General features: G+C 46.3%; 4 protein-coding genes across 4 annotated transcripts in view; 2 read left to right on the forward strand and 2 right to left on the reverse strand.

Annotated features, from left to right (window-relative positions):
• Window positions 1-2966, forward strand: LOC109461989. The gene has a single exon (XM_019758470.1). It carries the CDS (start codon window positions 30-32, stop codon window positions 2964-2966), a length of 2937 nt encoding a protein of 978 aa, XP_019614029.1. The 5' UTR covers window positions 1-29.
• Window positions 2967-4012: 1046 nt separating this feature from the next.
• LOC109461990 lies at window positions 4013-7115 on the reverse strand. The gene has a single exon (XM_019758471.1). It carries the CDS (start codon window positions 6919-6921, stop codon window positions 4120-4122), a length of 2802 nt encoding a protein of 933 aa, XP_019614030.1. The 5' UTR covers window positions 6922-7115; the 3' UTR covers window positions 4013-4119.
• Window positions 7116-8445: 1330 nt separating this feature from the next.
• Window positions 8446-10556, reverse strand: LOC109462005 (tRNA wybutosine-synthesizing protein 3 homolog). Its single transcript, XM_019758491.1, has 6 exons — window positions 10371-10556; window positions 10179-10250; window positions 9762-9866; window positions 9500-9571; window positions 8953-9086; window positions 8446-8662 (listed from the first exon to the last, which is right to left on the reverse strand). The coding sequence occupies exons 1-6, from the start codon at window positions 10548-10550 to the stop codon at window positions 8455-8457; spliced, it is 771 nt and encodes a 256-aa protein (XP_019614050.1). The 5' UTR covers window positions 10551-10556; the 3' UTR covers window positions 8446-8454.
• Window positions 10557-11518: 962 nt separating this feature from the next.
• Window positions 11519-22785, forward strand: part of LOC109462016 (centrosome-associated protein 350-like) — a 39764-nt gene continuing 28497 nt past the window's right edge. The window contains 19 exon segments of the mRNA XM_019758505.1: window positions 11519-11654; window positions 11882-11925; window positions 12251-12457; window positions 12938-13028; window positions 13348-13909; window positions 14236-14447; window positions 14813-15067; window positions 15444-15593; window positions 16307-16423; window positions 17509-17694; window positions 17947-18105; window positions 18478-18606; window positions 19081-19385; window positions 19625-19758; window positions 20132-20445; window positions 20881-21012; window positions 21348-21494; window positions 21910-22076; window positions 22632-22772. Of these exon segments, the coding sequence (XP_019614064.1) occupies window positions 11564-11654; window positions 11882-11925; window positions 12251-12457; window positions 12938-13028; window positions 13348-13909; window positions 14236-14447; window positions 14813-15067; window positions 15444-15593; window positions 16307-16423; window positions 17509-17694; window positions 17947-18105; window positions 18478-18606; window positions 19081-19385; window positions 19625-19758; window positions 20132-20445; window positions 20881-21012; window positions 21348-21494; window positions 21910-22076; window positions 22632-22772 (3543 nt within the window). The 5' untranslated portion in view covers window positions 11519-11563.

Raw genomic sequence — 22785 nt, forward strand, 5'->3', positions numbered from 1 at the left:
TCTGTTGCTGATGCCCTCTGATACGGAGCATGCCCATCTCGTCACGTGACGTCTTCGCCAAAGGGTCATATTTCAGCTGCTGCAAACTGGTTTCTTTGGACTTGAACTTATCCTGGATGGTCGGTCCAAATGAGCCTAAAACACTAAACATGGGAAACACGGCGGCGATTTTGGTCCTTCTGGCCTGTTTGGTACCGGATTGTGCTCTGGGAACGCTACAGTTGTCCGCGACGGTTCCAGAGAACGCTCATGTGGGGGAGACTATCAACAATCTTCGGTCGGACCTAAAGGAAGATCGGGAAGAAGTCAGGTGTGACATTGTAGCCGGAAACAAGAACGGGCGCTTCCGTGTGAACGACTGCGTGATCCAAGTGGCTCGTCCGTTGGATTACGGCGTCCACCCGAGCTATAACCTCACGGTAAACGTCACTGGGTCTTCCGGAAGGTCCGAGCAGGTGTTTGTTGATGTACAAGTCCAAGACGTGGAGGGATACCCGCTTGCTTACAACGACACGTGTGAAACGCCGATTCGGAGTGGCCCTATGATGTCAGAAGATTTCTTGTTCGACATGAAATTGACAGGCGAGTTCATGATAGTGGGAGTTGGAGAGATGTCCGTGTCACGATACATGGCACTCGGTAACGATGAAACTACGTATACCATCGATAAGAATGGTTGTCTAGTGTGGTTTACGTTTGCCCCCTGGCACACTTATGACGTAGTTTTGTTTCAGTCGATCTGGGATTCCCAAGTACATTGCATGCAGTGTTTAAATGGTGCGGGATTGGTCGCACAAGGTCAAGTATTTCGCAGAAATACCGACTTTATTCGAAGGTGCTACACCGGACCTACACCTGTGATGAATGATATTTTCATGTTGGCCGGTTCGATCCCGCTTTCTTCAGTTAAAAGGAATACTTTTTCATGCAAGTTTCCAGAAAACGTTTCTTACATAATAGTTATAGCTGATAGCTCGAGACGGATAGCAATACCTATCCGTTTAGAATTTGAGATCCAGCCTGTCGGATGTCCCCCGAACAGGTACGGGGTGTTGTGTGACCAGAACTGCACCTGTGAGAACGGCGCCCGCTGCCACGGCCTGAACGGGGCCTGCAAGTGTCAGCCCGGATGGCAAGGTGTCGTCTGCGACATTCCTCACAGAACCGTGGCCATTATCGCGACTCCTGGCGACTCACGACAGATTTACATCACCGGCTCTGTAACGCTGCACTGCAGGGTTTTCCATCTGGCTGCTGAAAGGATGACGTGGACATTTCCTAATAAAACGGAAAAGTGGCTGCAGGGCGAAGACCGAAAACCGTACGAAGATCATATAATTATCCACGACATCCAGTCCGAACACAACGGTACCTACACCTGTACGGTGTTAACGCAAGACGGGACGGTCTTTAACGCAAGTTACGAGCTTCAGGCCGTCGCCTGTCCTCCCGGTAAAACGGGTGAATCGTGCCGAGAGGAGTGCGCCTGTAGCCACGGTGGCAGCTGTGACCGGTGGGCCGGCTGTGTCTGTCCGCCGGGATGGACGGGAACCACGTGTCAGACCTCCTGCCCAGTAGGAACCTACGGAGTGGGCTGCAGCAGCCGGTGCGGGTGTCAGCATGACGCCACCTGCTCCCCTACCGACGGTCGGTGTAACTGCACGGCGGGCTGGTTCGGCAGACACTGCAGCAGACCGTGCTTCGCAGGTCGGTACGGATTGAAATGTTGGCAGGCCTGTGCCTGTAAGAACAACGCCACGTGTCACCACGTGGATGGATCCTGCACCTGCGCGCCACCCTGGACTGGTAAGCGGTGTGACGTGATTAAAATCCCGTTTTCGAATTACACCACGACTGCCAACGTGTACCCATTCCCGTTGTCGCTCCAGATTGCCGTACCCGTGACGCTGACTTTGCTAGTGGCCGCAATATTAATGTTTACACTCTACAAACGGAACACGGCTAGACATGCGGCACAGGAACAGCGTCTAGAGGAGACCAGAGCCATACTGGAGCTGAGAAATATGGAAGATGACCTGGCACAGAGTTTGCAGCCCGGCTGGCTCAACCGGTGGGAGAGGAGCGCTGACGATCTGACTCTGGACGAACTGGTCGGACTGGGCGCGTTTGCACAGATCAGGAGAGGCCAGCTCCGTGTGGCTGGCGCCGACGTCACGGTTGCGGTCAAGTCCGTTCGCGGAGAGGACAGGCGGTGCTACCGAGCCTTCTGTCGGGAAGTCGCCGCGCTGATAGCCGTACACGAAAACAACCACGACCAACATGGCGGACATCCCAACATCGTCAAGCTGTTTGGAGTCGTGACCAAGTCCTCACCCAAAAGTATTCTTCTGGAATTTGCTGCCAAAGGCGAACTTTTGGTAATCCTAAAGGAACAACCTCGGCCAAACGGTTCTCTTGTCATGTTTCTCAGCTACGCCGTCCAAATATCCCGTGCCTTAAACGAGCTTCGAAATCTGCGGATCGCTCACGGTGACGTGGCCGCCCGAAACGTCCTGGTCAGCGGCGATGACGTGGCCAAACTTGCTGACTTCGGTCTGGCTCATGACGTCTACACCACGACTACCTACGTGTCCACAGTCCAAGGTGACGCGGACGAACTCCTGCCCCTGAAGTGGATGGCTTTAGAGTCGCTGGAGTCTCGCGAGTTCACGTGCGAGAGCGACACGTGGTCGTTCGGCGTGCTGCTGTGGGAGATCGCCGCCTTCGGGGAGGAGCCCAGCTACCAGCGCCATCTGAGTTGTCCCAAGTTGGTGGGGATCCTGAGGCAGGGGGTCCGTCTGGAGAGGCCGCCCGGATGTCCGGAGAAGCTGTATGACGTCATGAAGTCGTGTTGGCAGGAGGACCCGTCGGTAAGGCCAGAGCCGGCAGAACTGGAGCGGGAACTGACAGAATGTCGCCACGAAATGGACCCGCGTCTGGTTATGGAGAAGGAAACTGCAGTTTAGTCCATACTGGACAGCAGTACTATTACACAATATGGCAGGACACTATATCACCTCAAGAACGCGTGTCTCTGAAATGTGGTTAATCGTTGGGCAGTCGCCATGTTTAAACTGAAATTGTTTATCGGAAATCAGTTTATATAAATGTATAGACGTCAGGATCCTCTTTCTCTCTCACCAGAACTTCGACTTTGACTAGCTCCACGAAAACAGATTGTAAGCCTCCAAAGGCTTCCTGAAACCTATCTGGACTGTGTACTAACCACGTGTGTGTTTGATTGATTGCAAAAAGCGAAGTCTACTATATTCAATCTTTGGTATTATGTTACAGATGTACACTTGGAAACATAAAAATCCAGACAGTCTACAACAATGACCACATTTGTTCCTAAATGACCGTTTAATTAAATTCTCTATTAGTATTATATCAACATAGCAGACATTCGTGCGTAAATACCTTGTCCACATTTTAAGCAATCATGTATAGTTTGTCAACCCTTAATCTTAATGATTTAGATGCTATATATATAATATACTAGTACTGCTTTATGACACGGAGTTACGTTCAAGATTTTAGCTATATAATAATAACGCTCTAAACCAACCTTTAGTTCAGCCCTAATGGCTGCGAAGTGATGCAATAATGGCGCTGTGTACTGTATTGTTGTGCTGTCGTAGTATTGCGTTTGAAATAAATCGATGATATAATTGTAATTTTCGCAAGATGCTGGAATATTTGAATGTTATAATGATAATCATACAGTAGAGTATACAAGAATAACGACATTTCATGAATAAACCCTCAATCGCGTATCTAATACACAAAGTCTATATACCTACATGAACATTAATGAATGATCCTTTTTTTTATAGAGAAAATGGTTAGAAGGGAAGGGAAAAACATATGCAACTACTAAGTCGCTATACCAGATTCCCATGGGAAATGCTATTCCCTTATAATTATATGGTATGCAAACACAAACAAATTCAGCAACTGCAAACAACTGTCAAAAGCCAATAGACATACAAATGTATAAGTACTTTTCTCGTTTAAATTTTTTTGACTTAATAAACACCTTCAAACTGTAAATATATCCAGATGTCCAATATGTTTGCTAGCGTTACTGCTTTACATTGTCTGTCACTCCGAGCTTTCCTACTCGAGGTCCCTGACCAGACGCGGGTCCATTTCGTGGCGACATTCTGTCAGTTTCCGCTCCAGTTCTTCCGGCTCGGGCCTTACCGACGGGTCCTCCCGCCAACACGACTTCATGACGTTATAAAGCTTTTCCGGACATCCGGGCGGCCTCTCCAGACGGACCCCCTGCCTCAGGATCCCCACCAACTTGGGACAACTCAGATGGCGCTGGTAGCTGGGCTCCTCCCCGAAGGCGGCGATCTCCCACAGCAGCACGCCGAACGACCACGTGTCGCTCTCGCACGTGAACTCGCGAGACTCCAGCGACTCCAGAGCCATCCACTTCAGGGGCAGGAGTTCGTCCGCGTCACCTTGGACTGTGGACACGTAGGTAGTCGTGGTGTAGACGTCATGAGCCAGACCGAAGTCAGCAAGTTTGGCCACGTCATCGCCGCTGACTAGGACGTTTCGGGCGGCCACGTCACCGTGAGCGATCCGCAGATTTCGGAGCTCGCTCAGGGCACGGGATATATGGACGGCATAGCTCAGAAACATGACAAGAGAACCGTTTGGCCGAGGTTGTTCCTTTAGGATTACCAAAAGTTCGCCTTTGGCAGCAAATTCCAGGAGAATACATTTGGGTGAGGACTTGGTCACGACTCCAAACAGCTTGACGATGTTGGGATGTCCGCCATGTTGGTCGTGGTTGTTTTCGTGTACGGCTATCAGCGCGGCGACTTCCCGGCAGAAGGCTCGGTAGCACCGCCTGTCCTCTCCGCGGACGGACTTGACCGCCACCGTGACGTCAGCGCCAGCCACACGGAGCTGGCCTCTCCTGATCTGTGCAAACGCGCCCAGTCCGACCAGTTCGTCCAGAGTCAGATCGTCAGCGCTCCTCTCCCACCGGTTGAGCCAGCCGGGCTGCAAACTCTGTGCCAGGTCATCTTCCATACTTCTCAGCTCCAGTATGGCTCTGGTCTCCTCTAGACGCTCTTCTTGTGCCGCATGTCTAGCCTTGTTCCGTTTGTAGAGTGTAAACATTAATATTGCGGCGACTAGCAGAGTCAGCGCCACGGGTAAGGCAATCTGGAGCGACAACGGGAATGTGTCCGTGTCCGTTTCGATGACGTCACACCACTTGCCAGTCCAGGGTGGCGCGCAGGCGCAAGTTCCATCCACGTGGTTACACGTGGCGTTGTTCTTACAGGCACAGGCCTGCCAACATTTCAATCCGTACCGACCTGCGAGGCACGGTCTGCTGCAGTGTCTGCCGAACCAGCCCGCCGTACATGTACACCGACCGTCGGTAGGGGAGCAAATTGCGTCATGCTGACACGAGCACCTGCTGCTGCAACCCTGTCCGTAGGTTCCCACTTGGCAGGAGGTCTGACACGCGGTTCCCGTCCATCCCGGCGGACAGACACAGCCGGCCCACCGGTCACAGCTGCCACCGTTGCTACAGACGCAGTCCTCTCCGCACGATTCACCCGTTTTACCGGGAGGACAGGCGACGGCCTGAAGCTCGTAACTTGCGTTGATGACCGTCCCGTCTTGCGTTAACACAGTACAGATGTAGGTACCGTTGTGTTCGGACTGGATGTTGTGGATCTGCACACGATCTTCGTGAGCGTCCTGCAGCCACTTTTCCGTTTTATTAGGAAATGTCCAAGTCATCCTTTCAGCAGCCAGATGGAAAACCCTGCAGTGCAGCGTTACAGAGCCGGTGATGTAAATCCGTCGTGAGTCGCCAGGGGTCGCGATAATGGCCACGGTTCTGTGAGGAATGTCGCAGACGACACCTTGCCATCCAGGCTGACACTTGCAGGCTCCGTTCAGCCCGTGGCAGCGGGCGCCGTTCTCACAGGTGCAGTTCTGGTCACACAACACGCCGTACCTGTTTGGGGGACATCCGACAGGCTGGATCTCAAATTCTAGACGTATAGGTATTGCTGTATGTCTCTTCCCAGCTATAACTTGAAGAATAGAAACGTTTTCTGACAGCTTGCATGAGAAATTATTTCTCTTAACTGAAGAAAGCGGGATTGAACCGGCAAATGTGAAAATATTATTCAACACGTGCACTGGTCTAGGTCCCGAGTAATAAACTCGGATAAACTCAGTACCGCCACGAAATACTTGACCTTGTAAGACAGATCCCGCATCATTAAAACAGTTCCAGCAATGATATTGTGAATCCCAGATCGACTGAAACATATCTACGTCATAAGTATGCCAGGGAGTATAGGTAACCCACACTAGACAACCATTGTAATCGATTGTATGCGAAGTGTCATAGTCAAGTGTGAAGTATCTTGACACGGACATCTCTCCAACTCCCTCTATCATGGCCTCGCCTGTCACTTTGATATTGAACAAAAAATCGTCTGACATCATAGGGCCACTCCGAATCGGCATTTCGCACGTGTCGTTGTAAACAGGCGGGTATCCCTCCACGTCTTGGACTTGTACATCAACAAATAGCTGCTGGTGTCTTTCGGAAGACCCAGTGACGTTTACCGTGAGGTTATAACTCGGGTGGACGTCGTAATCCAACGGACGAGCCACTTGGACCACGCAGTCGGTCACACGGAAACGCCCGTTCTTGTTTCCGTCCACAATGTCACACCTGACTTCTTCCCGATCTTCCTTTAGGTTCAGCCGAACACTTGTGACGGTTTCCCCCGCGTGAGCGTTCTCTGGAACCGTCGCGGACAGCTGTAGCGTTCCCAAAGCACAATCCGGTACCAAACAGACCAGAAGGACCAAAATCGCCGTCGTGGTACCCATGTTTAATGTTTTAGACTCATTTGGACGGACCATTCACGATAAGTTCAAGTCCAAACAAACTGGTTTGCAGCAGCTGAAATATGAACCTTTGGTGAAGACGTCACGTGACGAGATGGGCATGCTCCGTATCAGAGGGCATCAGCAACAGAACCGTGGGGCCGACACAAGCTGCCTTGGGCCAGAGCAAGTCATTTTTATGGATGACGTTCCTAGAGCATAATTTAGTACCAAACAGGCCAGGAGGACCAAGAGTGCCGTGTTGTTGCCCATGTTTTTGTTGTTGTTGTTGTTCTACTCTCGTCTGGGCCGATATAGCCCGGGGCCGTTCATGATAAGTTAAAGTCTGAACAAACCGGTTTGCCGCAGCTGACATATGAACCTTTTGGGGGTTACGTCATGTATAAGAAGATGCCTGTTATAGCTTGCACACACAGAGGCCTTTCTGGAGTTTCAACTGGTTTGCGTGCTGTTTGTATGTTTTTGGGCATGTATGATGCGGAAGTGGAAAGCTGATCTTCTAACTGTATGATAGGGGCCTACAGACATGAGACACGTGGGGATATTTGCCTGTTCTAGGATACACATGAAATCTGATCCCCTAACCTGTATATTACAGGCCTGCAAACATGTGACATGCCCATGGGCATATTGGCCTGTTCACTCACACTCGCTATATGGTTTATTGTCTGTTGTTCCCAGTCTTCCGAGGGTTAGACGTTGTTGTACACCATTGCCGAGGCTTGATGGCAGCCCGCCATTCAACGTTATATGAGGCTATAATATCATTTACTTATAATGTTCAAGGAGGTTATATTGCCCTAACTGCAATAAACTGGACACCAAACTAACTAGAAAGTGGCAGTGGCTTATACAAGGTGGTCACTAGCAGAGTACAGGTTAGACTGAACCTTCAACAATTTATTTTACTTTATTGAAGACTGACAACATGTCAGTACACGGGTCAACAAGGCAGTCGAAACTGGTAATAGATGACCCACAAAACCAGCCTTGTTGCTGCCTGGTTGCCACTTGTTATGCACTGTTGCATTTAAATAAACAAACAAACAAATACAGACGATATACAAACATGAATTTGGTCGTAACAATTAAAAAGGAAAGCTGTTCATCAGGCTTTTAGCTAGGATTTTTTTGGTGGGCGTCCATTTTTTTTTATTGTATGCTATGCACAGTGAAGACATGCTGAGTGCAAGATTTTAGGGGGGCTTTTTTGAAATCCATAATGCTCTCAAACACTACTTTCTGCATTTTCAGGTGTAAATTTGAGTTTTTTCCTTCAGTAAACCATCATTTTTGTATTTATAGTAAGGCTGAAGGGAGGCATGTGTGCATGGCAAGGGTTGGGAGTGGAAAAATAGGGCGTCTTTAGGGTGTCCTACAAAAAAGTAGGGCGTCCAATTTCTTATTATTTTCAGTACAGGGCGTCCAATAGACACCCTGGACACCCCCTAGCTAAAAGCCTGCTGTTCATGTACCACAAGGCACAACAGGAAAAGAAGAACAACAAAAATGCCAATGTTAATGTTGTTGTTTATATAAAAACAGATGTCAGCTTCCTTCAAACAGGTCATGTAAGTCTACCCCATCATCGCTGTGGTCCTGTTCCTCATGAGTTGCACTTTTGTCCGACCTTCCCTCTTGTTGCTGTTTCCTGTTTTTGTGTGTTTCCTGATGTTTATCTTTCCTGTGTTGAACTGTATGAGATGGTACCGACTCCGCTTGCTTTGAGAGTATCTCTTTCAGGTAACAAAAGAATCTGAAAAAAAATCAGTAAATCAATCAATTAAGTAATCAATTTAATCAAATGGTTTATAAAGAAGGTATTGCAGTGGAAGGCTGAATTGTGTATCCTGTAGCCTCCATACATGCCAAAAACTGGGGGGGTTCAGGGTCTTTGGGAGCTTTTATGTGCTATTTTCTGATTGCATATAGACAACATAGCCGGCCTGGTTGAATTACTCCCGTTTAGAACTGGGCTAATCAGAAAACAGCCGAAGACCACCAAATCCCCAGTTCTATAAGCCTCACAGTTGCCATGGTACTGACCTTTGCACCCTGCGTTGGTTCTCCTCTAGTTTCCCATTGGCTGCTGTGACCAGGTAACTGACGTAACCTTCATCCACCAACATCCGGCCTCGGTCAGACAGTGGGGCCTCTAGGGTGTGGGTGCTTCTGATGGCCTACAGAAACAATTTCAGAAAAGCTTAAAAAGTGTTCCACAATTTTTAACCTCGCACTGCTAAAAGACAGCGTCCAACGTATGGATACTTCTGAAGCCCCCACATGTACAAATTATCACATTTGTATGCGATGTTACTGTTAGAAAAGCTTTGACTTTGAGTGTTGCACACAAACTACACAAGGCAGAAAACATATCTATAGTATTAGTATAAGGCTTTTGATTGGCTACCCATAATCTAAATACTCAAAGACCATGTTACTGTGTACTACATTTTAAGAGGATCATAGCAGTATGTTAGCGTGTTTAATAGACATACAGTGTAATTCAACATGGCGGATGTGACATCCTATGAAAAAACCTGTATAATATTGCACAGCCAGATTTTCTGTTCTCCCACCCAGCCCTACTCACCACCACAACCTTCCCCTTGCTCCCCAGGGATATCCCAGAGTTCCTGAAGCCAGCCTGCACACCGGCCTGGTGCTGGAATGAAGGGAAGGGAATACCATAAGTAATTAACAAGTTAAAAACAAGGTCATCGGACATAGCAGGCATTAGCACTTGTGTTGCTGTGTTCTAGATGGAAGTCTCAGGCAAAAATGGCAGAACTGAGGATGTATCATGGAAACACACATATACGTTTGTATGACCAAAAAACCCAAGAGAAACTTACGAGAAGTCTTGCATCCTGAATGGTCCTGCACTGAACATGGAGGACGAACGGCTCAAACTTAAACACAGCAGACCCGGTATGGTCATGCATGCGCAGGGACGTCATCTGGGCAAGAAGGGGAAAGGAGAGTCATCATATGTTCGACAAAAATTAAGGTAAGACATAAAATATTTGATATCTTTAATAGTAAGCCTACCTACATGTAACGCTACCTATCTGTGTACATATAATCTAGTATATGAATCACAGTATATGTTGTTACATATACATCAAGTTTTCAGTAAACCTACCATAAAAACCATGCTAGATTTAAAGGCCAGCATAAAAACAGTATAGCTTAAAAGTTTGTATCAGAGGGTACAATTTGTACCTTTACTTGGATATAGATCGAGTATTGTGATTGGCTGGTTGCCTTACCACTGATGCTGTATCAGTCTGAGAGTGGGATATCATCAACCAATCACAGCCTTTCTTCTTTTCCTCATGTTTCTGTGAAAAAACAACAACAATGTTTTCAGGTTGTCATTGTATCGTTCACAACTTCACATAACAGTTAAACATAGCTACACAGATGTTTATGTTGTAATGGGGGAGGGGGCGCACATTTACCTCAGCAAAAACTGAAATTCTCCCCGAACACGAGCTTGTGGTGAAAAGAAACTCTTGTCCGTTGATAAAGTTGACCAGTTCTACTATCGGTTCGTCGATGCTGCCTTTGCGACTCAAATCTGCGGCAGAAAGACACTGCTGTTTCCACCTGGCAAATTCTGCAGCACTGGGCGCCGCCATCTTGAAAATATGAAGCGCACCCTGGCGCTTATGACTTGAACTGCAGCCAGAAGGCGGCTATTTTTGCTGCAGTTCAGGTGAGACCTGGCAGATGGCGCGCTTTATCCCGACATTCTTAGCGCCAAATTGAATTTCAAAATGGCGGCATCCTAGTCGTTTTTTCCCCGATGTATTTTTTCAAGCGAAATTGATGATTTCTGCCCGTGTCTATTAAATGTTTGGCACTATTTCAATCTAGAAGATGACACAGTTCGTCTGGAAAGAGTGTGCCTGGCATGGTAGGTGGTGTTTGACCTTCTAAACGGCATATTTTTATCGCTAAAGATGTCGTAAACAAGATGGCCGTCCCGCGCTCCTTTGTCACCTTAGAACGTCAACAATGCGCGGCGCGGCGCAGTGAGTCATGTACGTGATTCACGCATTCCTACAAATATCTCTGTGTTTTATTTACTCCAGATCGCAGCTGAGCTGGGGAAGTAGATTTATGTCGCAAAATCCATGCGATCGTTTAGATTATCTAGTGTTTTAACGCGACTGTTTCATCTATGTTTGAGTGGTCTTGTTGGTCACGGTATATAGGGTAAGTTTGTAGCATATTTTATGCACACCTACAGATGTCTATGCTGTATGCATGGTCACAGTTCCTTTTGTCACTCTATCAATAGTATCATGTAACCGTGCCGGTGGTAACTCTAATATATGTGTGACAGTCTTACCAATTTGCAAATTGCCGTATATTGCCGTACAACTTGTACTCCTACAAGTACAAGTATGGACTTATGTAGAAAACACCCATTTTTTTTTTGTCCATGCCACTATATATTACTGCTACAAGATGCACTCCTCAACGAGCTTGCATAGCTAGTTATGGGACAATTTTGGAGCACAACGTTGAACAAGTTTTGTTCTATGTCTGTGCAGTTCTGGTGATATATGATCATTGACGCATGTTTCACCCTCTCTTACAGCACCAGGACTTTCCTCTGCGAACGCTGAGTAAGTAGCGTGAGAACATGGCGTCCAACATCCGCGCCCGCCGTGTCGGAGAGCCGTCTCTCGTGCAGCGCGGGCCGTCACCCGAGAGATACGGCGGCTCACTCACGGGTACAATCTTTTGTTCAAGTCTATGAAAATGAAATCATTTGGTTGTCAGACTTTATCTCTAAGGCAATTAGTTGATTGGATAAACTGTATGGGTTAGCATATTGCAACTGGGTTAAACACTAAAACACAATCTGAACCATATGTTCAAGAACTCTTAGTTCTGTCTTTGGCATTTTACTATCACTACATCTGAGTACATCGACAGTGAAATTGAATTTTTATTTCAGCCATGAGTTCAGCATGGAAACAGCTGGGACAGGCCAAGTCTGTGGTGAGTAGATAAAAGTTTGTTCATTTCAAATGCCACCAGTAGCTTTTTGCATGCATTATACTTTATAGTACTCAGTTCAAATGGTATTATTCCATACACCAAAAGTGAAGGAGGGATTGAAATGCCCACCCACAACAATGACAACATGCAGTTTTCATAATTGCAGAAAAATACAACTTGCAATTTTGCTAGCAAAAAGAAAACACACAATTTTATGATTAACCGGATAGAGAGATTATGAATGTTGGAGAGAACAGAAATAAAAACTTTGTATTTCAAATGTTGCAAGTTTTCACAAAGTCAAGACAAGAAAATGTCCTTCCAGCTAAGGCGAGCGGAGAACAGGATCGAAGATGCAGAAAATTTCAAGATGGACGCCAGCCACAATGGGACAGACGAGGCGGCGGGGAGGTACATGTTACCGGGCGGGGTCAGCCTGTCGTCACGGCGACATGACAGGGAGCCTACCGACAGGAGCGTGCTGATGGACCACATCCCGTCCTACCAGATCACTGCTACAGGGTATCCGGAGGTAAGGACTACAGCCATATTGGCACAGCAGGGCTGGAAATCCTTTTCTCAGCACACCTGCACAGGTGCTGGTAACAATGAAAATTACCTGCATCACTCAGAATGTGCAAAGTATGATTCACTATGAATCATACTAAAACTGTCCAGAAACCATTTCTGTTATTTTAGACATCAGAAATACCTGCACAGCTCCAAGTTTACTACATGTATTAGTATTACACTATTCCGAGCCCTGTTGGGGAAGAAAGTCAATGTTAACAATTATGACAAGAAGTTTAAAAAGTCAACAGCAATAGGACAAGACAAAACACAGGGCATGCAGGGAAACTTACATGACTTCTTATTTGAATGTTCACTCCTGTATTGATATTGTTCAAAATATATTAAGGTCAACATTTCTAGTGCTTCCTTGAATATTATTATGAGGGTTGACCTGATGTATGTTTGAGCCACAGACTGATTATGTTTTTCCTCTTTCCAGAGCACCACAGACTACAGAAGCAGGGACAGGTTTCCCAGAGACAGACCTGAGGTTACCAGTAACCCTGCACACAGGAAAGTCAGCAGGAGGGGTGAGGGCATCTTTCATTTCTGTATTCTTGTTATGATTATGTTGTATATGAATGATTGTTATCTTGTACTCACTCTAGATCTGTATCTTAAGTGATGTCATGTATTACATGCAATGTACTACATGTATAGAACTTCAGGGAGAGAAGCTGATGTTCAAATAAAGCCAAAGACATATTATTGTTATCATCTCTACCAGATGGGTAATGTTTTTACTACCACTAGCAAAATTTCATCCAAAGCTGCTTCCAAGTTAGAAGTTAGAACTAAGTACTAAGATAGACAAAGTTATAACTTATATGACTGCTTCTAATGTTCTAGATGGAAAGTACACAGACCACCTCTACCAGCCCACATCCAGAACTAGCTACACGACCCCTGGGCTGACCTCCGACCTGACCTCTGACCTGACCCGACCTCAGCGGGAGTACAGATCTCGCAGCCCGGTGGGAATCCCGGACAGGTCCAAACGGGTGGAGTTCCGGGATCCACTCGAGTCCTACCGCTCGGCCGTCGACCCACAATCCTCGCTGCACGGCAGCTCTGATGACATCATCGCGGGGAACAGCGGGTACGGGAGTGCGGCGTACGGAACAGCCAACATGGCGCCGACGTATACGGTTACGGATCTCTCCAGAAACACGAGAGACGACCGGGCGGACTCGAGCGTCGTGGAGTCCAGCACAAACGTGAAGGTTCTAAACGACACGTCCGCTCGTGTTGGAGCCGAAGGTTTGTTGTTAGATGGTGAAACAACGTCACCATCGAGACTGAACCACTCGGGTGCTTTGTTCTCTTCTGCAAGGGATAGAATTCGCGCAGAGGACAGATACACTGCTGACACCGGTACCGGAGAACACAGGACAACATCAGACATGTACAGGTATCTATCTTAGTCAATCTTTCATAGATGTTAGCTGTTGAGAACACTCAATACGTATTGGTAAACCTAAGCTTATGTACTAAAACTTACCTGCTTTTAGTTAGTATTAATTGTGGTTTTATATATGGTGAAGATGTTTAATGTGTACCAGCAATAAGTTGTAAATATCCAAGAAGTCAATGAACAGTTTTGTTAGTATCATCTTTAGAAAAAGTATGCAATTCACTTTTCAGCCTGTAGCTGTGATATGCTTAAATATATACAATATATTACTGATCATAATGACCACAGTAAACCATTCATGTCTCCATTCCCCCTGACTACAGCCGAGGGATTTCCAATGTGACAAACCTCCTGCCTGACAGACCAGACATCGGCAGCCCGGTGGCACAGAGCACACAGAAGAGTCCGTCAGCAGACAGACCACCTGACCTGTACCGTCCTGACGAGATGTCAGCCGAGGCTCTCACCAGGACCAAGAGTCCTGTTCGCAAGTTTGAGGTGGTCCAGAGGAAGAAGAAGGAGCTGGGGGGTTCTGGTGTGTCTATCCTTATCTTTAGACATGTATTCTGTGTTTTACATTGATCTAGCACATCAGCAACATCAGCTATCAGCTATGTACATGTACTTGTAGTCACAAAGTTCTTCATTGTTTGTAGTTAACTCACATGAGTAACAAAACGTAGCTATATGATTATACATGTTAAAAATAAAACATTATGAATGTGAAGAGGAGGCCAGAAACCTTAAATGGTCTCTCACTCCCTGACTCGAGGAAAAACTGTCCCAGAATCAACATGGACAGAAAGACATGACATGTCATGTCATGAGTCCACAAACCTAAAGCAGACACAGTACGGAAGGTACAAACTCTTCTGTAGTAAAAACCTGTTTTCCCCACAGATGGTCTGGAGAAGCTGAAGGAGAGAATCCGTAAGCAGAGGAAAGAAGCAGGAGCGGAGGATGTAGGGTCTATCCCTGCCAGGAGAGGTTACTCCGCGGAGCGGGAGGACCTGTCAGCACGCAGACTACACTCCGCAGAGGAACCTGTTACTGTGGCAACCAGGGGTGAGGAACCATACAGGTCAGAGGTCAGGTCAGAGGTCACACCCAGGATCAGGAAGATCAAGTCTGCCCCGCCTCCTCCGGAGTACAAAGGTCAGTCATGTGACTTCCTTATTTGGAAACTTTCTGTAGTTATGTTTTTTTGGCAAAATTGCTTTATTGTGGCTCCTTATTTAGTATCATATTCTCTTACACTGTAATTTATTTATGGTATTTCTTGACTCTACAGTTTTCTTGAAAATAGCAAAATTTTGTTAAAATACTAGCGTCTATTGAATGTATAACAAATTAAAGACTCTTAGTAAATAGATATCTTGTTATGTGCAAAGAATTTTGTTATGCAATAATTTACCAACCTGATGAAACTATTCATAGAAAAATGTCAAGTATATAATGTAAAATAACTATAATGAGAGCTGTGTTGTATTTGTCAAATGTTTATGTAATCGTGTGGTTGTCTATTCCCCAGGTTTCAGTGCAGCGGCGACCAAGTACAGAACCCAGGACGGGAAGGTCGTCACGGAGACAGAACTGGCACAGCAGCAGGGCAAAGGTCACACAGGGGTCAGAGGTCAGGGCAGCAGGGAGACAGCACCAGCAAGGAAGGACAAAACAAAAGGTGAAACAAAACTTTTTCAGCAGTTCAGCCAGTTCTTCATAGTTCTTCACAAGTATTACAAGTTAAACTTATCAGTACAGTCGATTTGAAGAAAATGGTGGCCAGTGTATGCAGGATTCTAAATTGTAATGCTTGGGTCAAGGAAACAGTTACTGTGCTACTTAAGGCCTGAGTCAAGCAACTGGATAGATTTTGAAAACATGCCAACATTCAAAATCTATGCAGTTGCTTCAGTATATAACTGCTACTTATTACTTGGATGTCAAACCCTTCCTTCACAAATGCTTGGGGCAGTAGGAAAAGTAATGTAACTGTAAGGTACAGCCAAGTTAGTTTCATCTCATAGGAATGGCAGAATGTAAGTTTTCAGACTGGTCTCATTCTCAGAGCTAGTAGCATGCGCAGTCCAGTGGTTATCGACCCTGCCTCTGGACTAAGAGGTTGGGAGTTCGAATCCCAGCTGTTGTTGCTCACCCAACATGCACGGTACTGGAAAGGGTCGCAGTCCATAGGACGGGACGTTAAGCCGTGGTCAGTGTGCTTGTCAAAAAGAGCCAGGGGAATGTCCCTGGTAAACTAAACCTGTACAATGTACACATGTAAATACTGTACATAGCGTCCGTCTTCTCTGTTACGACCAGTGGGACAGTAGCTCTTCAGTGAGCTAAAACTGGATAGAGATAACTTCCTTTTTTTTCCTCATCTGCCTGCAGCTCAGTCCAGACCAACCCCCCGCCCTGCCTCTGCTGCTGCCACCACCAAGTCCCCCAAACCTCATAGAAAGGTTGGAGCTCCTCAGTCGGCTAAAACATCCAGGCCTTCTAAAAAAGGTACAGACACTGTACATGTCTACTTCTGACATACCTTGTATCCAGAGCCATGCTTTATCCAGTCAGCCATGCTCTGACAAAGTCCTGGACAGTCCATGCATATCCAGAACTGTGCCTGGGACAAATCTATGTTCTGGGATATGCAAAGACTATCCAGAACCGTGCCCAATCCTAACCCTAACCGCATTCCGGGATAGAACTAGATAGGCATGGTTCTAGATATGATTTAGCTCTTACAAAGCTCAAAATACCACCTTCGGAAACTGTAAGCCAGATACATGTATTTCTAATGTGTACCTGAAGGTAGCCTAAACCACCAGGCCTGCTATGAAAGGTACACTGGCTGCTTCTGACATTATTGAATTTGTGATCTTCTTCCTTTACTTGTGATTTTTTTTCTGTATCTGATGTTCATTTTTCCTGTCTTTGTTATACAAGAATCATATCTTGTTTATTTCTTTTTCTCTCCCATGTGTCTGTCCCAGACTGTCCCCTGGCAGAAGTGACCACAGTCCCATCAGCCCACAGTCTCCTGTCCTGGTCCTCTCTACTCTGGAGTCTCCCCACTTACTTTGACTTCTCCTCTCTGCACTGTATGTTTTGTCTACTTTACCTTAAAGTGTGCTTTAATTTCCTTTGTAAATCTTCCATTTTCTGAGGTCTCTTCAACTTTCTTTGACTTCTCCTTTCTACACTGTATGTTACTTTGTCTTCTTCTTTATCTACAGTACAGTATTTTTTCAACTTCTCACTTCATTATACATTACCCACCTTTTCTAGTCTTCCGTTTTTCCTAGTTCTTAAGTAGATCATTTCTCTACATTGTATGTTACTTTGTGTACTATTCATATCGACTTATAGAGCATTTCTTTACTGTACCTATCAGTACTTACTTCAACCTACATGTTATCTACCATTGATTGTACTTTTCCTCTCTTGGCTGTTCTAAGTTACATGGATCTTCCAAGCTTCTTTTCTCCCTTTTCTTCTTACCTCCTTCTTTGTTTCATTTCTATGCATGAGAGTATATTTGTCGTGTAGTCCATGGTTCGATAAACTTGACCATTCTTATCGTGTTTCTTCAGGCATCATCACGACGTCAGCGTGGCGTGAGGGTCAGAAGGCAGCGCTGAAGGTCCTCGGTCCTCCCCCGAAACTCCCCAAACGCTCCTACTCCCCCCCGACAAAGGACACACAGACATCAACTGCCTCTGAATCCAGCTCTGTGGCAGCCAGGAAGGTAGCTAAGGAGGAGAGAACCATCGCTAGTGGTGAGCTGCAGTACTGGTATAAACTGATAGAGGGCAGTAGTGATATGGTTACTAGTAGCTTTGTGTAGGTAGGAATTCAGGAGGTAGAACTGAAGAGAGGAAATTGCGAACAGAAGACTGCAGTTCTAAGCTAAGACGCTAGAGGTATACTCCTTTTCCACTTCTTAGCTGCACTGATCTTATCTGTAACTGATCTGAGGCAGAAATATTGGTCAAACTTTTCTAAATGCATCCATACAATTTTTTTTCAAGACAAAGACATGTCATCAGATGACGACCTATCCCAGCATCCTCTGGAGGACCTATCCCAGGATCCTCTGGCAGCGATGGATGATGGGAAGGCTCCCAACACGGAGGTCCTGTCTAAGGAGGCCAGAGGGGTGTTTGATGATCTACAACTGGACAAGTCTGGTAAGGGTGGCAGGAAGATGTACATCCTGTCTACTTACGGACTTACATTGTAACATGGTCAAACTAAGTCCTGTCAGTAGAAATGTAGTCACTCTTTCTGCTTTAGTCAGTTCAGTTCTTTTACTGTACACCTCAAACAAGTCATTCAGACCAACTTCGTCCTCTTGTACTACTAACATCACTTGATTCTGAGGGAGACAAAGCAACCAAGTCCTTCTTGGAATGATACGTGAAACTATAATACGTTTGGAAATTGTTTCTTTTATTTGACCAGTAACCTATGACATTTGCTTGTTGCTTGCGCTAGTAGTTGTTCGTTATGTTAAAAGCCTTGGTTCCTAAGTTCCCTGACAAACTCCGTTGTATTTCCAGATGATGATGACTCGAGCACGCTAAAGTCAGAACAGCCGGCAGCACCAGACAAACCTGCAGCTCAGAAATCTGCAGCACAGACCAAACCTGGCAAGGCAGCCAAGAGGAAGGCATCCAAGGCCTCTCCTGGTACAGCCCTCTTTATGTCTATCGGTTCATCCGCCTCTCTCTCTGCCTCAGTCTCTCGTTCCTCCCCTTTTCTCTCTTTCTTTCTCTCGGTTCAGTTGAGAGCTATTGCAATTAGTATGGAATTTGAAATACAACTGTTGGAAAAAAATAACATGTAAAGAAAACACTGCTAGTAAGTAAAAGAACAGTCATTTTATTTTGTTGAAATGTGAATGTATGAATTGAACGGTACTTCCCAAGCACTGAAGCAAGGGTGCTCCCCCTCTCCCCTAAATGCTAGCACCTCTGCCAAAATCTTTAAATTTAGGGTTTTTTTTTAAATATTTTCATGAAAATTCACTGATTTTTTTTCCTGACATCAACCGGGAGTCAGGTTGATGTCAGGGAGCACCTCTCCCCTAAAAAGTCACTGGGAACAGGAAAATCTTTCAGTTTCTTTTTGATAAACCTTCTTTCATGTGTTTTTACCCCCAGTGAAAGAATCGGAGCTCCCTGCGACCAAGCTACGTCACTACGACCACAGCGAGGTGCGGCGGTACATGAACAAGAAGCGAAATGAGAGACAGCGGAAACTTAAAGAACAGAGAGAAGCTCAGAAGAAAGCCGAGGAGGAGAAACAGAAGATGCTGGATGAACTGGATAAGAAGAGGAGGGAGGGATGGAGGGAGCATGTGAGGGAGGAGAGGAAGGGCAAGCCAAAGGGCAGCACTTTTGTCAAACCGACTGTGAGAGACGCGGAGTTGCCCAAACGACACCCCTTCCACGAGGACAGGAGACCAGTAAGATCAATGTTCAGAGCTCAAGACGAATGAAGATGTTTAGAACTTAAACATGAGTTAAGATTTTAACTAAGCTTTCTGCAAACATTCTAGTCCACTTCACAGTTTTCTGTGAGTTATTGTGTATTTGATTGTTTTGTTGTTTTTCACTATGAAGCAATCCACTCCATTCTCCCTGTGACCTTTATACAATAATCTTTGTCCTTGTGACCTTGTCCCAATGCCGCCCCCCTCCCCAGTTGTGCCGGCCCGTGGTTAGTGAGGAGTCAGATAAAGAGAACGCGGGGCGCCGGGCAGAGCGACCCTGGAGCGGCTCCAGTGCTTCTGTGTCCAGCGAGGACAGGACACCTGTCATCACACCTGAGGCAGACAGGTGGGATAGGCGAGAGAACATCAAATGTCTCACACCTTTAGTTAGCTCACTAGTAATGAAGACTTTTAGTACACTGAATTAGTCCATTGATGAAAGAGTTAGGCAGCAGGAAGATAGTGAGTTATTTCTTGTTTACATGTCTTACAATATGGCCACAACAATTTATTTTGCTACCTCTCAGACTCTTATAACCATTACTGGATGGCTGTGCTAAAAAATAAAGGCAGCCATTCCACTAAACATTCCACTAAACAAGTTGTAGCACTCTTTCGAGTCCTTGGACTTTTTTTATTTTCTATTCACTTGAGGCTAAAAAACAGTCCGATTTCCTTACAAGTTATGAACTAACCAGTGACACGTTTTATGTTTGCAGATCCCCCGAGCCACCAGCTGCTGGTCCATCCAGAACATCATCAGTACCCCCTGCACCCTCCGTAACCATGACAACTGTTCCCCCGGCAACCACCGGCCCCTCCATTTCCATCCGGGGAATCCCCTCCGGGCCGCGTGAGGCCGCCGCCCCGCCGGACCGACCAATCAGCTTCCATGATGCGTACATCGAGCAGCTTCACGGGAAGCAGCCGGACGTGTCGTCGGCGCGGGCGGGCGGGGCATCGCTTAGCAACGGGGGGTACAGCATCGCGGGGTCCAGGCTGTACAGCTCTACATACTCCAGATACCCCATCGGTGAGAACCTGTGATGGATCATTATGCGTGGATCAACTAGGCCAATCATTAGATCATCTCAAATCAGACATGAAAAAAAATTGTAGAAGTCCAAAAATTGGACCAAATCCAACTACTGTCATATTGTGGAAATGTAAATTTTGCGAGATTGTATAAAAATGATTTTTGATTGACACCGTTGGATCTGGTTTCTCTCCATATCATCACTGGCATTTGTATTGTGGTACTTTTACTTCTACAAAGATTTAGTCTCAAACATGTAATGGCATTGTTCGTATTATAAAATTATGGCAGAACCAAACATATGTTAACCAAAAACACTTTCAGTGTAACTGAAACTGCATCGTGAACATCTTGTTCCTGCAGGCGGTAAGCCTACAAAGATTTACACCTACTGTCAGGTTCGTGCTAACAAAAACAAATTTGTTTCTTCAGGAGGTTACCGCAGTTCCTCAGGCCGGAGTAAGGCTGAGCGTATCGCTGCACTTCAGGCCACGGCAGAGTCTCTACAGGACAGGATCGAGACGGAAGCTCGCAGGATTGTGGAGGGACTGGAGGGAAAGGAGGGTCAGTGTAACAGCCTTACACAATTTCTCACTGTTAGGATGATTGGCCTCTTCACCAAGAGCTTGTTCCTGTACACCTTGAACTGGAGAGAACCATTCCCAGAACTACCAATAGGAGATCAGGACATCAAAACAGTCTAGTAATAGGAGCTCAGTGTAGATTTTTTTAGGGCATATTGCGGATCACTGCTCTTGTAGAACTATTAAAAGGGGGGGGGCGGAGCCACGACAGCTAAAAGATTTTTGTGCTTGTGTCGTGTTGGAATACAATGCATTGCTCACCATCTGAAAGGCTAATTGTCGAAATTCTAACATTGAAAATCTCTTCCATCGTAGCCTCACCACCTGGTGCAGGGCGGTGGGCCTACAGCAGGGCGGAGACATCTCCACGACAACAGACAGGTGTTCTGCCAGGTACAGGTGTTGTCTCAGGTCCTGCTGCCTCCTCCAGAGACTACACAGCCTTTACTGGAGACCTGCCTGGTAATGGTGATCTCATGACATGTTTGGGACTGAAGTTTGGAATTGGAGTGTGAACATTTGACTTTAACCTTCTCCCTGCTGCCTAAACCCATAACCCATACATGTACAAGTCTGGTGTTAAATGGCTGCCTTAGCAGGCTGAGGGTTACAATGTAACTAGCTTTAGGGCTGTTTAACCTTCTCCCTGCTACCTAAACTTAGCAGGCTGAGGGTTAATGGTCCTGTCCCAAATGCTGAAACTGTGGTGGTTATTAACCTCCTTGCTGCCTTACCCTATAACCAGTACAAATTTGGTGCCAAACAGCTACCTTATGTATGACATTGTCTTTCTAAGTTGTTTTTCTGTAATGTAGGGTTAGGGTTTCAAGTGGCCATTTATAGGGTTTCTTACCAGTGTGTACAAACATGTCCCTAGGTGTGAGCAGTATTACCCAGCATGCAGCTGACTCGGAGCGTGACAGACAGCAGGTTGCCGCGGCAACTAAGATCCAGGCAGCATATCGAGGTCACCACGTCCGACAGGCGCTCGACTGGAGCATTCCATCCGGGCGCACCGCGGGGGGAGGCAGGACCCACCTGGGGGTAAGGACTGTGTTTTTATTGTTACAGAAGTGTTGTGTATATTGACTAAGATCCAGGCAGCGTACCGAGGTCACCATGTCCGACAGGCGCTCGACTGGAGCATTCCATCCGGGCGCACCGCGGGGGGTGGCAGGGCCAACCTCGGGGTAGGACAGTGGTTTTATTCTTACAGAAGTGTCCTGTAGAATCTGATGTTTACATATTACTTGATAAACTGTCATTATATGAGAAGGTGCTATATTCAATAACGAGTTGGTTTTTACCGATGTTTTGTTGACCGTCTGTCATCTTCTTTGGGGCAACAATGACTGGTTCTGGTTCGTACTGCAGCTAGGTGTCACTGCTGCAATATTTCAAATTCGATCCCAAACATAACATGTACAATGTTTTCAGATGTGAAGTACAGTCATTACCGTACTGAAGAAGTTGTCATGACAGACGGTCATTAAAACATTTGTAAAAACCTGTTAAATAAGGAACGTTCTCACACTATGTGTGTATGTCACATAACTTTTTGAGTTTAAAGAACTAGAAGCCCCTGTGTGTCCTCCCCAGTTATCAGCTGTTGATGAGGAGACCAGAAGTAACACCTCCAGCCTGAGCGAGGGGCGGCTTAGTGGGGGGTCCCTGTCGGAGGGAACTCTCACAGACTCCACCGTAGACAGCACAAGACATGAACAGCCTCCTGGCAGGAAGGTAGGGATGTCCA

This window comes from Branchiostoma belcheri, unplaced genomic scaffold (genome assembly GCF_001625305.1).
Source record: "Branchiostoma belcheri isolate BF01 breed outbred unplaced genomic scaffold, Haploidv18h27 scaffold98, whole genome shotgun sequence".
Taxonomy (NCBI): domain Eukaryota; kingdom Metazoa; phylum Chordata; class Leptocardii; order Amphioxiformes; family Branchiostomatidae; genus Branchiostoma; species Branchiostoma belcheri.

Excerpts from the sequence above, each read along its gene's own strand:
- LOC109461989 (XM_019758470.1), top strand. The coding sequence starts at position 30 with ATGCCCATCTCGTCACGTGACGTCTTCGCCAAAGGGTCATATTTCAGC.
- LOC109461990 (XM_019758471.1), bottom strand. The coding sequence starts at position 6,921 with ATGGTCCGTCCAAATGAGTCTAAAACATTAAACATGGGTACCACGACG.
- LOC109462005 (XM_019758491.1), bottom strand. The coding sequence starts at position 10,550 with ATGGCGGCGCCCAGTGCTGCAGAATTTGCCAGGTGGAAACAGCAGTGT. Across the intron at positions 9,087-9,499 it reads GCAAGGGGAAGGTTGTGGTG|GCCATCAGAAGCACCCACAC; the intron begins GTGAGTAGGGCT and ends TTGTTTCTGTAG. Across the intron at positions 8,663-8,952 it reads AACCAACGCAGGGTGCAAAG|ATTCTTTTGTTACCTGAAAG; the intron begins GTCAGTACCATG and ends ATTTTTTTTCAG.